The sequence below is a fragment of the Aotus nancymaae genome, unplaced genomic scaffold, assembly GCF_030222135.1.
Source record: "Aotus nancymaae isolate 86718 unplaced genomic scaffold, 86718_ANA_hifiasm-v0.15.2.pri h1tg000059l, whole genome shotgun sequence".
Taxonomy (NCBI): Eukaryota; Metazoa; Chordata; class Mammalia; order Primates; family Aotidae; genus Aotus; species Aotus nancymaae.
Genome location: NW_026988473.1, coordinates 7,378,782 through 7,394,967, shown reverse-complemented (window position 1 = coordinate 7,394,967; position 16,186 = coordinate 7,378,782). Strand labels below are relative to the sequence as shown.

Here is a 16,186-nt window from a genome sequence, read left to right as displayed (position 1 = left end):
GATCACTTTAGGTCAGGAGTTTGAGACCAGCCTTGGCGACATGGTGAAACTTCATCTCTACAAAAAATACAAAATTAACAAGGCATGGTAACGCATGCCTGTAATCCTGGCCACTCAGGAGGCTGAGTCAGGAGAATTGCCAGAACCCGAAAGGCAAAGGTTGCAGTGAGCTGGGATACTTCCACCACACTGCATCCTGGGGGACAGAGTGAGACTCCATCTAAAGAAAAATGAATGAATATTGACAAAGAACTGTACTGAACAAGATATATTACATTCTATGTGTATGTTCACTTTATTTATAAGTGTGTTTCAGCGTAGAAGAGTTTCTTCAAGTATAGGGAGTAAATCTTAAGTCGGATAATTTTAATACATCAAAAGAAATGTAAGAGGGTGGAGCTAGATGTTGGAATAGGATTCTCCAAGGATCACTCTCCACAGAACCATCAATTTGAACAAAAATCCATGCACAAAAATATCTTCACAAGAGCTAAGAAAACCAGGTGGAGTCTGCAGCACCTGATTGGAGCATAGTAATAAGAAAAGATGCATTGAAGAGAGTAAGAAGAACAATTTTACATCACCCACATCATCTCTCTTCCAAACCCAGGAAGCACATCATAGACAGACGCACCATCTACTTTGGAAAAAGAAAAGAAAGTGAGCATAGGATATGTTTTTGTCCCCAACACTGGGACTGCTATAGTTAAATCTAGCACCTTGCAGTCCCTCATGGATCCAGGCTGGTAACTCCTGACTGAGGTATTAGCATCCTGCAGACTGAATTTCCTGGCCTATCCTGGTGCCAGTCATGAACCTATAGCTGTGGCAAAATGTACCTGATATCTTGCCTCTATCACATATGGCTGACTACATTGACCTTGGGTTCCGGTCAAATCAGGCCTTAGTGGCAGTGGACTTTGATTGTACTCCAGTGCTGCATCAGGCTCAACAGTCACCAGGATTCCAGCCCCGAGATGCAGTGACCACAGCAGTCTTGGGTTTAGGGTACCAGCTAGTACTGCAGCAACTACTGAGGTCACAGGATGAAGGACAATGCCATACAACCTGCCCCAAATTTGTAAGCAATCCTACAGTTTAAGAGAGTTCTCAGAAAAGAATTTTCCCAGACTGTGAAAACCAAAATAAATAATAAAAAGTCTCCCATCAAAACAAATCCCAGGACTCGATGTCCTCACTGCCTAATTTTACCAAACATTAAAAAGGAAACTAATACCAATTCTCAAAATCTTCCAAAAGTTTAAAGATGAGGGAATATTTCCCAACTCACTTTGCAAGACCAGCATTATTACCCTGATACCAAAACCAGAAAAAAGACACAAGAAGAAAAGAAAACTACAGATCACTATCCTTGAGAAACACACATGCAAAAATCCTCAACAAAATACTCGTAAACTGAGTTCAATAGCATACTAAAAAGATCATCTACTATGATCGAGTGGAATTCATTCCAGGAATGCAAAGATGGTTCTACATATGCAACTCAATAAATGTGATACATCATGTTACCAGAAAGAAGAAAAAAACCGTATGATCAATTCAATATAAACAGAAAACACGTATGACAAAATTCAATATCACTTCATGATGAAACTCTAAACATATTAGTATAAAAGAAATGCAACTAAATACAATTAAGAATCATAAGAATAAGAATCCACAGCTACTATCAAAGACCCAGAAAATACTAGATCTTATTTATTCTTTCTATTTTTTGTACCTATTTTTTTTTTTTCACTTTTTTTTTTTTTTTTTTATTGCATTTTAGGTTTTGGGGTACATGTGAAGAACATGCAAGGTTGTTGCACAGGTGCACACCTGGCAGTATGATTTGCTGCCTCCCTCCCCTTCACCTATATCTGGCATTTCTCCCCATACTATCCCTCCCCAACTCCCCACCCCCCCCACTATCCCCCCTCCCCCCAACAGACCCCCGTGTATAGTGCTCCCCTCCCTGTGTCCATGTGTTCTCCTTGTTCAACACCCGCCTATGAGTGAGAACATGTGGTGTTTGATTTTGTGTTCTTGTGTCAGTTTGCTGAGAATGATGTTTTCCAGGTTCATCCATGTCCCTACGAAGGATGTGAACTCCTCCTTTTTAATGGCTGCATAATATTCCATGGTGTATATGTGCCACATTTTTCCTGTCCAGTCTATCATCGATGGGCATTTGGGCTGGTTCCAGGTCTTTGCTATTGTAAACTGTGCTGCAATGAACATTCGTGTGCATGTGTCCTTATAGTAGAACGATTTATAATCCTTTGGATATATGCCCAGTAATGGGATTGCTGGGTCAAATGGAATTTCTATTTCTAGGTCCTTGAGGAATCGCCACACTGTTTTCCACAGTGGTTGAACTAATTTACACTCCCACCAACAGTGTAAAAGTGTTCCTATTTCTCCACATCCTCTCCAGCATCTGTTGTCTCCAGATTTTTTAATGATCGCCATTCTAACTGGTGTGAGATGGTATCTCAATGTAGTTTTGATTTGCATTTCTCTAATGACCAGTGATGATGAGCATTTTTTCATATGTTTGTTGGCCTCATGTATGTCTTCTTTTGTAAAGTATCTGTTCATATCCTTCGCCCATTTTTGAATGGGCTTGTTTGTTTTTTTCTTGTAAATCTTTTTTAGTTCATTGTAAATTCTGGATATCAGCCCTTTGTCAGACGGGTAGGCTGCAAAAATTTTTTCCCATTGTGTTGGTTGCCGATTCACTCTATTGACTGTTTCTTTTGCTGTGCAAAAGCTGTGGAGTTTGATTAGGTCCCATTTGTCTATTTTGGCTTTTGTTGCCAATGCTTTTGGTGTTTTGGTCATAAAGTCCTTGCCTACGCCTATGTCCTGAATGGTTTTGCCTAGGTTTCCTTCTAGTGTTTTTATGGTGTTACGTCTTATGTTTAAGTCTTTAATCCATCTGGAGTCAATTTTAGTGTAAGGTGTCAGGAAGGGGTCGAGTTTCTGCTTTCTGCATATGGCTAGCCAGTTTTCCCAACACCACTTATTGAACATGGAATCCTTTCCCCATTGATTGTTTTTTTCAGGTTTGTCAAAGATCAGGTGGTTGTAGATATGTTGTGTCGCCTCCGACGTCTCTGTTCTGTTCCATTGGTCTATATCTCTGTTTTGGTACCAGTACCATGCTGTTTTGATTACTGTAGCCTTGTAGTAGAGTTTGAAGTCCGGTAGTGTGATGCCTCCTGCTTTGTTCTTTTTGCTTAGAATTGACTTGGCTATGCGGGCTCTCTTTTGGTTCCATATGAAGTTTAAGGTGGTTTTTTCCAGTTCTGTGAGGAAGGTCATTGGTAGCTTGATGGGGATAGCATTGAATCTGTAAATTACTTTGGGCAGTATGGCCATTTTCACGATATTAATTCTTCCTAACCATGAACATGGAATGTTTCTCCATCTGTTTGTGTCCTCTCTTATTTCGTTGAGCAGTGATTTGTAGTTCTCCTTGAAGAGGTCCTTTACGTTCCTTGTTAGTTGTATTCCTAGGTATTTTATTCTCTTTGTAGCAATTGTGAATGGCAGTTCGTTCTTGATTTGGCTCTCTTTAAGTCTGTTATTGGTGTATAGGAATGCTTGTGATTTTTGCACATTGATTTTGTATCCTGAGACTTTGCTGAAGTTGCTTATCAGTTTCAGGAGATTTTGGGCTGAGGTGATAGGGTCTTCTAGATATACAATCATGTCGTCTGCAAATAGAGACAATTTGACTTCCTCCTTTCCTAATTGAATACCCTTTATTTCTTTTTCTTGCCTGATTGCTCTGGCTAGAACTTCCAGTACTATATTGAATAGGAGTGGTGAGAGAGGGCATCCTTGTCTAGTGCCGGATTTCAAAGGGAATGCTTCCAGTTTTTGCCCATTCAGTATGATATTGGCTGTCGGTTTGTCATAAATAGCTTTTATTATTTTGAGATACGTTCCATCGATACCTAGTTTATTGAGGGTTTTTAGCATAAAGGGCTGTTGAATTTTGTCGAAGGTCTTCTCTGCATCAATTGAGATAATCATGTGGTTTTTGTCTTTGGTTCTGTTTATGTGGTGAATTACATTTATAGACTTGCGTATATTGAACCAGTCTTGCATCCCCGGGATGAATCCTACTTGATCATGGTGGATAAGCTTTTTGATGTGCTGTTGTAATCGGCTTGCCAGTATTTTATTGAAGATTTTTGCATCTATGTTCATCATGGATATTGGCCTGTAGTTTTCTTTTCTTGTTGAGTCTCTGCCGGGTTTTGGTATTAGGATGATGTTGGTCTCATAAAATGATTTGGGAAGGATTCCCTCTTTTTGGATTATTTGGAATAGTTTCAGTAGGAATGGTACCAGTTCCTCTTTATATGTCTGGTAGAATTCGGCTATGAGACCATCTGGGCCTGGGCTTTTTTTGGGTGGTAGGCTCTTAATTGCTGCCTCGACTTCAGACCTTGTTATTGGTCTATTCAGGGTTTCGACTTCTTCCTGGTTTAGGCATGGGAGGAGACTACTGTCCAGGAATTTATCCATTTGTTCCAGGTTTTCTAATTTATGTGCATAGAGTTGTTTGTAATAATCTCTGATGATGGTTTGAATTTCTGTGGCATCTGTGGTGATATCCCCTTTATCATTTTTTATTGCATCTATTTGGTTATTCTCTCTTTTCTTTTTTATTAGTTTGGCTAGTGGTCTGTCTATTTTGTTGATCTTTTCAAAAAACCAGCTCCTGGATTTATTGATTTTTTGTAGGGTTTTTCGTGTCTCTATCTCCTTCATTTCTGCTTTGATCTTAGTTATTTCTTGTCTTCTGCTAGGTTTTGAGTTTTTTTGATCTTGCTCCTCTAGCTCTTTCAATTTTGATGATAGGGTGTCAATTTTAGTTCTCTCCTTTCTTCTCATGTGGGCACTTATTGCTATATATTTTCCTCTAGAGACTGCTTTAAATGTGTCCCAGAGATTCTGGTATGTGGTGTCTTCATTCTCGTTGGTTTCGAAGAACATCTTTATTTCTGCCTTCATTTCAGTGTTTATCCAGTCAACATTCAGGAGAAAGTTGTTCAATTTCCATGAGGATGTGTGGTTCTGGGTGGGCTTCTGAATTCTGAGTTCTAACTTGATTGCACTGTGGTCTGAGAGACTGTTTGTTATGGTTTCTGTTCTTTTGCATTTGCTGAGGAGTGATTTACTTCCAATTATGTGGTCAATTTTAGAGTAGGTGTGATGTGGTGCTGAGAAGAATGTATATTCTCTGGATTTGGGCTGGAGAGTTCTGTAAATATCTATTAGGTTTGCTTGTTCCAGGTCTGAGTTCAAGTCCTGGATATCCTTATTAATTTTCTGTCTCGTTGATCTGTCTAATATTGACAACGGTGTGTTGAAGTCTCCCAGTATTAATGTGTGGGAGTCTATGTCTCTTTGTAAGTCTTTAAGAACTTGCCTTATGTATCTGGGTGCTCCTGTATTAGGTGCATATATGTTTGGGATCGTTAGCTCTTCTTGTTGTATTGATCCTTTTACCATTATGTAATGTCCTTCTTTGTCTCTTTTGATCTTTGTTGCTTTAAAGTCTATTTTATCAGAGATGAGAATTGCAACTCCTGCTTTTTTTTGCTCTCCATTTGCTTGGTAAATCTTCCTCCATCCCTTTATTTTGAGCCTTTGTGTATCCTTGCATGTGAGGTGGGTTTCCTGGATACAGCACACTGATGGGTTTTGGCTTTTTATCCAATTTGCCAGTCTGTGTCTTTTGATTGGGGCATTTAGTCCATTTACATTTAGGGTTAATATTGTTATGTGTGAGTTTGGTCCTGTCATTTTGATGCTAGCTGGCTGTTTTGCCCATTGGTTGATGGAGATTCTTCATTGTGTTGCTGCTCTTTACCATTTTGTGCGTTTTTGGAGTGGCTGGTGCTGGTTGTTTTTTTCTATGTGTAGTGTCTCCTTCAGGAGCTCTTGTAAAGCTGGTCTGGTGGTGATGAAATCTGTGAGTACTTGCTTGTTCACAAAGGATTTTATTTTTCCTTCACTTATGAAGCTTAGTTTGGCTGGATATGAAATTCTGGGTTGAAAGTTCTTTTCTTTAAGGATGTTGAATATCGGCCCCCACTCTCTTCTGGCCTGTAGGGTTTCTGCTGAGAGATCTGCTGTGAGTCTGATGGGTTTCCCTTTGTGGGTAACCCGACCTTTCTCTCTGGCTGCCCTTAGTATTTTCTCCTTCATTTCAACCCTGGTGAATCTGATGATTATGTGCCTTGGGGTTGCTCTTCTAGAGGAATATCTTTGTGGTGTTCTCTGTATTTCTTGGACTTGAATCTTGGCCTGCCTTGCTAGGTTGGGGAAGTTTTCCTGGATAATATCCTGAAGAGTATTTTCCAGCTTGGATGCATTCTCTTCCTCACATTCAGGTACACCTATCAAACGTAGATTAGGTCTTTTCACGTAGTCCCATATTTCTTGTTGACTCTGTTCATTCCTTTTTACCTTGTTTTCTCTAATCTTCCCTTCTCGTTTTATTTCATTGAGTTGATCTTCAACTTCTGATATCCTTTCTTCTGCTTGGTCAATTCTGCTGTTGAAACTTGTACATGCTTCGCGAAGTTCTCGTGTTGTGTTTTTCAGCTCCATCAATTCATTCATATTCCTCTCTAAGTTGTCCATTCTCGTTAGCATTTCGTCAAGTCTTTTTTCAAGGTTCTTAGTTTCTTTGCATTGGGTTAGAACATGTTCTTTTAGCTCACAGAAGTTTCTTATTATCCATTTTCTGAAAGCTGATTCTGTCATTTCATCACACTCATTCTCCGTCCAGTCTTGTTCCCGTGCTGGTGAGGAGTTATGCTGCCTTGTAGGGGGAGAGGTGTTCTGGTTTTGGGTGTTTTCATCCTTTTTGCGCTGGTTTCTTCCCATCTTTGTGGATTTATCCGCCTATTGACTTTGTAGTTGCTGTCTTTCTGATTTTGGTAATTTTAAGTCTGCAGCAGCTGAACTCATAAACCCCCTTTTCTTCTCCCCAGGTGTTCTGACCCAGGGGTTTAGCACTTTGTTTTTCAGCTGTGTTTCTACCGTTTTCCCTGCCCACAAGGTGGCAGTCTAGTCACACTCAGCCTGCAGAGGCTTCGCTGAGCTGCTGTGGGCTCCGCCCAGCTTCCGTGTGAGCTTCCCAGCAGTCCTGTGGGTATAGTTAGAACTGCTTCCGCTATGCTGGCCCGCCCCTGTAGTGACGGAGTCTCTGTAGTGGCGGGTTGTCTTGGTTACGGAAAATTGCCCCGGGGAACTGCAGGGTGTTTCCCGATGGAGGACGCCCCTCCCCCACAGAGCTGAACCGTCCTGGGTTCAGCCGTGTTTCTAGAGGGGCCCTCTTTCTCCTGTAATCCCTTGGCTTGCCTCCTTGCCACAGTTCCCCTTGCTGGCCCAGAGGGGACACAGTCTCGTTCACTTTGTTCAAGGAGCCGCTGCTCCCCGCCCCCCGTGCAGGCCAAGCGGCTGCTCCGGTCCAACCAGCGGCGCTGGGAATGCGGGGAGCTTCTCCACGCAATTAAAATCCGCTGCCCTGTGTGCCGCTGCGTCAGCCGAAGCAGCGGCTCTGAGATTCGTGGCACTCCCTTGCCCGGGGGTCTCCTGGCTTGGCTCCCTGCTTCAGCTCCCCTTTCTGGCTCAGAGGGAACTCTGTCTCTCTCGCTCTGCGCAAGAAGCCACTGCACCCCGCTCCAGGGCGTAGGCTGAGCGGCCACTCCGCTCAAACCAGCGGCGCTGGAGACCCGTGGGGCTTTTCCTCCTGTGAATCTCCTGGTCTGTGGGCAGTAAAAGTCCGTCTGGAAATGCGGCGTCCACTCACCCTCTGCGCCTTCTCTCGGAGCTGCAATCCCGACTTCCTCTTAAGTGGCCATCTTGGATCGATCCTCTTTTGTACCTATTAACTATCCTCACCTTCTCACTTGCCCCCCACTACCCTTCCCAGCCTTTGATAATCATCATTCTACTCTATACCTCGGTGAGTTCAATTATTTAATTTTTAGCTCCCACAATTAAGTGAGAACATGCAAAGTTTGTATTTCTGTGCCTGGCTTATTTCACTTAGCATAATGATCTCCAGTTCCATTCATGTTATTGCAAATGACAGGACCTCATTTTTTTTTTTTATGAAGAAATAGTACTTTCTTCATTAAATACAATAACTATTGATCAATTTAAAAATTATTATTTAACCTAGTGTGAAGTTAAATTAATGGAATATTATTTGTATATGTTCATGTAACCACACTGGGCATTTCTAGTAAAGGAGAACAAGTATCCTTTGAAATTAATTTACAAAAAATGTTTGGACCTTTGCACTAGCTATGTACCTGGTGCTATAAAGGATGTCCTAGAGAATGCTTGATTTTATTTGGACCCTGAAGTAGAGAGTGAATGTTAAACCACTCTTTGTGTAATAATAAAGTTATCCACATTCCTTTCAAACAAAATGTTTTGAACAAACTAACAATACTATGAGTACAACTTTTTGGGAGAAATTTCTGAATATCTTTTACTATTTTATTTGAGACAAGATCTTGCTCTGTCACCCAGGCTTGAGTGCGATGGTGTGATCATAGCTCACTGTAACTTCAAATTCCTATACTCAAGAGATCTTCCTGCCTCACCTCCCAAATAGTTAAGACAGCAGATATGCATCACCTACCATGTTTTTTGTTCTTGTTGTTTGTTTATTTATTTGTTTTTGTAGAAACAGGGTCTCACCATGTTGCCCAGGCTGGTCAAACTCCTGATCTCAAGCAATCCTCCCACTTCAGTTTCCCAAAGTGCTGAGATTACAAGCATTAGCTGTCTTGCTCAGCCTGAGAATTTTTCTTAATCTTCGGAAGTTTCTTCATAAAAGCATTGAGTAGATACTTTCCAATCCTGTTTTATACTTCCTCTCTCTTGTGAAATAGTTTACATGGGTTTCATCTATTACTTTCCTTTGCTCACCTTAAAAAATATAAAAAATAACAAGATAATGCCTACAGCAATTAAATCAGACACTGTGAATTTACCATAGTATCTGTGAATATTTAGACACCATTATTACTTTTTTAAATTGAAAAAGGTGACTGTGTAAAATAATTATTTATTAAAAGAAATGAGAAGACTTACTTGAAAGGAGGGATAAAAGGGCAGAGTTAAGTAGGTAAAACACATGGAATTATTTCCTGTAGTCAGACTATTCAGTATGATATAATACCACAATGGTGGATAAATGACACCATCCATTTTTCAAATACCCATAGAGTAGGTTTGAGAAATACTCATTTAGTAGGTTTGAGGAATTTGAAAAGGAATGCAGAATGTGACAAAACAATATATTGTATTAAAAATGCACAAAACTTGACAGGCGTAGTGGTTCATGTCTGTAATCCCAACACTTTGGGAAGCCGAGGTGGACAGATCATTTGAAGCCAGAAATTCGAGTCCAGCCTGGTCCACATGGTAAAACCCTGTCTCTCCTAACAGTACAAAAATTAGTGGGAGTGGTGGCCTATGCCCGTAATACCAGCTACTCAGGTGGCTGAGGCAGGAGAATCACTTGAACCCAGGAGGCAGAGGTTGCAGTGAGCCGAAATTGTGCCACTGCACTCAGCCTGAAAGACAGAACAAGATTCTGTCAATAAAAAATCATGAAACAATTTTCCTGTAAAGGATGGGGTAAATGTGCTGACCTAAGTAACATCTAAAAGAGTGTGAAAATTAAAGGCAGAATGAACTATACATTACTCTATAATTATAAAGTTGTTTCTCATAGGGATCTGTTTCAACAATTCTGAAACCAGTATGGTTGTATACTAGAACTGAACAGTTAAATAAGTGAATGGCAAGTAGTTGATCCCACATTTCACATTATTGGCGTAGGAGGTTACAGATTAGCATGGAGAGTATTCTAGAGTGATCCATGTGATAACCAATTAGTGTTAACAATGAAATGAACTTATTCTCAGCTTAATATATATACTAGATAGAAATAGTTATAAATAGGTATATACAACATATATGAATGCATATCCACATTTCTACCTCCTTGATCTGTCAGCTGAGAAGGCCTAAAGGCATGTGAACGATTCAGTGCAGCAAACAGACTTAGAACCCAAATAATAGTTTCTAATAACATTATTCCAAAAAAGGAGGCAAGGAACCTTTGAGACTTAACTAGGAAATGGGGGGAAATTTATGTGATGAATCCAGAGCATATTATAGTTCCAGAAGTTAAGGAAGCACTGAAAGAAAGTGATACAGAGAAAGGTAGGGAGGGAGGAAGGAAGGAAGGAAGGAAGCAAAAGAGAAACACGATGATGGAGCTATGCCAAAATAACGCTGGAGCAAAGTGAAAGGGTTTCCAATGATTAAAGCCAGAATAATTGGTGTAACAAAAATAAATAATGTAGAATGTTAGAAATTATTATCTTAAGTATAAAATAATTTTTATAACATATTGGTAGAAATACATAATTGAACAAATTAGAAATGGAAGAAAAGAGACAAATAAATTCTCACAAATTTATGTAGCTATTCTGCCCTCAAGGAGGTGAAGCATAATTCCCCACTGCCTAAATGTGAGTTGCACCTACTAACTTCCTTCTGAAAAGCACAATATGAAAGAAAGAGAAGAGGAACTTTTCAGTGGAGAAATCTGACAAGCACTATTTCAACCAGATGATCAAAGCTGACATTAGCAGTGATAAGTTATATTGATAGTATACAGAAATAGATATATATGTATAATGTATATTTTGATATACACACCAATATATATTTTATATATGTATATTTTATATCTATCTCTCTAACCTACCTACCTACCTACTTCACTATTATATCTATCTAGATAAGCTTAAGCACATAGTGATAACACGGCTTTTAATCCAGCATCACAGTGCTCATTCTAGTCATCTCCATTGATTATTTTCAACTTCTTTCTCTGAGAGTGGAATACATGGCTTTCTTTTCTCTAATCTAATTGTTTATTTATCTGCTCAAGCTTAGTATAGTTTTAGAGATGTCAGTCAATGCTCATCTCCATAGAATTCAAATGCATCTCAAAAAGCTGTCTGAAGCTGTGACAATGTAATCCACACTCCCACCAAGTTTAGTAGTTTTCTAACATTGATTCTCCAAGATGCATCCATAAGTTCTGCTTTGCCAATAAAGTTTTTATCACTAATATTGCCCTTTGAGCATGAATGAGTCTCACCTTAAAACATTTAGAACCATTTATACTTCAAATGTAGAGCCATATTATTGACTACAGTATCACGCAAAGAAAAAAAAAAACCCAAGTTCACTAGGATTCATTTGCCAATTATAAGTCATCTATTGGAAAAGGAAATTCTGTTGGCTGGCAAAATTCAAAATCTAGAAAGCACGTATTTCTTAGATAAATGTTTATTCTTCTTAGGTTAGAAAGACCTATTTTATCTTTAATAATTTTCCTAGAGGAAAATTAGATAGTGAGAGTCATTTGGTGTGCCTTAACTAAAATACAATTTCCTCAATTATTGAAATTACATTTCAATGACAGACTTGAGATTCTAGAAATTGCATATTTATTAGTGGTATTATGAGTTTTCTTAAATATGAAAAAGTCACTAAACTATGTAATGTTTTTCCTTTGTTTACACTGGCTCTATTAAGTTCTCACATCATAATCTCCCACGACTCAAGAGAAAAGGTGAGATTATTAGCAATGTCCCAGTAGAAGTTTCTCTGAGGACATTAGAAGAAAAGTACACCTTATTTTAAACACTCTAGAGACTGAAAATGAGGATTAAAACAAATAAACCTTCCAGTCTCCACCTACACAAGTCAAAGTGGAAAATAACGATGTTGAGAAAACACAGATTTTTCATTAGAGTGGAGAGAATACTGGACTCTGCTTACAAGGATTAATGAGAACTACACTGTGGTGATACGGGTACTCACATCCATACATTAGGCAGACCCATCTTCCATTTCTGTCAACCAATGGCACTGATACAAGCACAGGTATCTCTATTTGATGGCTTACTTTTTGTTTGATTGCTTATTGCAAGAGTCAAATCTATGTTACAGTCACTGAAAAAATATCCCATATTGTAAAAAAATTAGTTATAAGTTTAGCATATTGATGAAAAAAAAAACTCTAGGGTTTCACCTTTTCAAAAATAAAAACTTAATAGACAAAGCAGAGGAAACAATTGAATTGAAACTACAAAAAATTTATTTAGGGCTGGGAACTGTGGCTCATGCCTGTAATCCCAGCACTTTGGAAGGCCAAAGTGGGCAGTTCTCTTGAGGTCGGGAGTTCAAGACCAGCCTTGCCAACATGGTGAAACTCCCTCTGTACTAAAAATACAAAAATTAGCTGGATGTGGTGGCAGGTGCCTATAATCACAGTTACTCAGGAAGCTGGGGCAGAAGAATTGCCTGAACCCGGGAGGTAGAGCTTGCAGTGAGCCACTCTACGCCAGTCTGGATGTCAGAGTAAGACTCTGTCTCAAAAAAAAAAAGTTATTTAGTAGAAATTTCATAGATAATGAAATTTGACAGTCTTTGGAAGCATGTGGCATAATGCCTCAGATATATAATGTGCTTACTGAATGAATATTGCTGCTACTGAATAATTGCAAAAGTAATAATAATCATGAGGTTTAGTTTCTGATGGTAAAATTAAATTCAGCCATGAGAATTCATTTACTTTTGAATATTATTAAAAGTTCGAGGAATGACATTTTCAATAACTCCATCAAATATCGATCTGTGAGTAAACACTTGTTTTTAACATGCAATTAGAGATTTGGAATTTATGGATTCCTAGGTCCTCATCCATCAAATTTCCATGTTACTATAATTAGACATTAAAGTTTCACCTGTATTAGGGTTTTACATATTGCATATCTAATAAATATTTTATATTTATATGTACAATATATTTTATATTCATATGTATATATATGTATTTATATGTATAAAATATTTTATATGTATATGTATAATAAATATAATTGGTTTAGAATAAAATTAAGGTAAATAAGTATTTCTTGAAAGTTATTACTTACCACAATTTTCTTGAAAGTTATTATTTACCATTCAAATTTATTGAAAGTTATTATTTACCATTAATGTTGCTCAATAAATATGTTTATTAATACAAACCACAAATAACTGAAATGGATTCTTTGTTAAACTAAGCAAAAGCAAATACACAGAGCTATTAGTAAAGTTTGAAGAACAGTGAAGAAACACAGGCTCTTATATTATTTATATATTTATTTGCATAGTAATTTTCAGGGCATGTAATTTATAAGTTCAAGGAAAGCTTTGTTTTCAATTACTATATATAAAGGTGGGAGAGAGAGGAAAAGGGAATTGAAGAGACAGACATTTGCTAATATTTGGATATTCAATAATTCAATTATAAAGATTAGTCAAAATGAACAAGAAAAACAGTGACACACAAATTTAAATAGAGTAGGAAAACAAAAATTAATGCATAAAATATAATTAAATCAGTTTTTTAATAAAAGGTAAAAAAGAAACATGAACTGTAAAGAAACATAAATTTTCAAATCGCTTGGAAAGCAAATATCAAATTTACTCTAATTTACAGGATAATATTATGTGAGGCTTTATTCCCTACATTCATGTAAGTTCATGCATTAGATATAATGATGTTTATATGATGTCACATTATTTTTGCTCTCCATCACATTTCCAGAATTCGAGTATGCTAACAATCCCCATATTAGTTAAATAAATTAATAAATAAATCTAATTAATTAAACTCTTTACAATGAAATAAATATAAAAACACCACATATAGGATTTACAGTTTTAAAATATAACTTAGACTTAACTCTTTTTCCAACTTCCACATTTAGATGACCAGAAAAGACATGGCTCACTTCAATTGCACCCAGGTGGCAGAGTTCATTCTTGTAGGCCTCACAGATCATCAAGAGTTGAAGATGCCCCTCTTTGTACTGTTTTTATCCATCTACTTATTCACAGTAGTAGGCAACTTGGGTTTGATCCTACTCATTAGAGCAGATTCAAGGCTCAACACACCAATGTACTTCTTTCTTAGCAACCTAGCCTTTGTAGATTTCTGTTACTCTTCCGTCATTACACCCAAAATGCTTGGGACTTTCTTGTACAGGCAAAATGTTATATCCTTCAATGCATGTGCTACTCAACTGTGCTGCTTTCTCACCTTCATGATATCGGAGTGCTTGCTACTGGCTTCCATGGCCTATGACCGGTATGTGGCCATTTGTAACCCTCTATTGTATATGGTTGTAATGTCTCCAGGAATCTGCGTGCAACTTGTAGCAGTTCCTTATAGCTATAGCTTCCTGATGGCACTGTTTCACACCATCCTCACCTTCCGCCTCTCCTATTGCCACTCCAACATTGTCAACCATTTCTATTGTGATGACATGCCTCTCCTCAGGCTGACTTGCTCAGACACTCGCTTCAAACAGCTATGGATTTTGGCCTGTGCTGGTATCACATTCATCTGCTCTGTTCTGATTGTCTTTGTCTCCTACATGTTCATTATTTTTGCCATCCTGAGGATGAGCTCAGCTGAGGGAAGACACAAAGCCTTCTCCACGTGTAGCTCTCACATGCTGGCAGTCACCATATTCTACGGCACCTTGATCTTTATGTATTTACAACCAAGCTCAAGTCATTCTCTTGACACTGACAAGATGGCCTCTGTCTTCTACACAGTGATCATTCCCATGCTGAACCCATTGATTTACAGTCTCAGGAACAAAGATGTAAAAGATGCCCTGAAGAAAGTCATCATCAATAGAAACCAAGCTTTTATGTTTCTGAAACTTCGAAAATGAGTTCAATAAACAAAAATGGGCATTCCTTCATATCCGGTTTTCCCCCCATATTAATAAAATTATTGGAGTACCTTGCTCTTAATTGGTAAGAAATAAAGATCTGTTTACTGAAAAACATTCTTTGCATTTTTGTAAGTTCTTTTAACATAAAATCATATTTCATATGTAGAAAGTACATAAGAATTTACATCATTGCTCACAGGAAAAAATGTATTTTAAAAATGTATTGTCTCATCTAATAGTTATACAACTAGGTGCTGCCAAGAATAGAAAAAATGAAGCCACTCTGAATGCCCAGTTTAGGATTATACGAATTCTTTAATGCATTCCTAAGAGTGTTTATAGTATATCTAAAATTAAATTTAATGATATTTAATTACATTACCTGCAACTGTAAAACAGTGGCTTTACATAGAGGTAATTTTTCTCCCAGGGGGACATTTGGCAATGCCTAGACTTAGTATTGATTTTCACAATAACAGGATATCATAAAGGAATGCTATTGCTATCTAGAGGGTTGAGGCCAGGTGTTCTGCAAAGTATTTTACAATTCACAACATGGTCCCTCACTCAGAAAGTATACATTCCCAAATGATAGTAGTGCTAAAGCTGAGAAAGCCTGTTTTAAATAACTTTTTCCTTAAGAGTCATTCTATAGATTCATTCAGATCAAGCTGGTTGATAGGGTTGCTCAAGCCTTTTGTAACGTTATGGTTTTCTCTTTATTTGCTCTACTGATTTTTAAGACTGATAATAAAATCTCAAGTTAAATTATGTATTTACATTTATTTTCTCTTGGTTTTAATTTTAGATGTTTTGAGGCTCCTTTGTCATTTGTGCATGAATTTCTAGTTACTCAATTTACTGATTTATTTTCTTATTAGCATGATTATATATGCTCTCTCATTTGTGTTAACATTTCATGACAAAAAGTCTATTTTTTTCTGACAATATAAGTACTTCAGCTCTCTTGTGGTTATTATAGGCATGAAGTAGTATTCCATCATTTTGCTTTTATTACATTTGTGATTTTAAGTGTAAATTTTGTCTCTTATCAGCAGTTAATAGTTGGATCTTGTCTTTGTAATTAACTCTGAATAGCTCTTCCTCTTAATTAGAGCATAAAGTCCATTCATATTTAACGTGATTACTGATATGGTTGAATTTATGTTGTTAATATTTAAAAGATTAATGACATTTCTTTTTTTATTTCCTTGTTTGAGCTCTAATGCCTTGTATTAAAAATTTTAAATTAGAAATGTAATTTCTGATAAGTTAAATATATACGCATACAAATGCACACATACAGACATGCA

At 37.6% G+C, this 16,186-nt stretch overlaps 1 protein-coding gene across 1 annotated transcript; it reads left to right on the top strand.

The window, feature by feature from the left end:
* The first annotated feature begins 13,910 nt into the window (after positions 1 to 13,910).
* On the top strand, positions 13,911 to 14,870 carry LOC105718574 (olfactory receptor 8U8). The gene has a single exon (XM_064365484.1). The coding sequence runs from the start codon at positions 13,911 to 13,913 to the stop codon at positions 14,868 to 14,870; it is 960 nt and encodes a 319-aa protein (XP_064221554.1).
* The last annotated feature ends 1,316 nt before the right edge of the window (positions 14,871 to 16,186 follow it).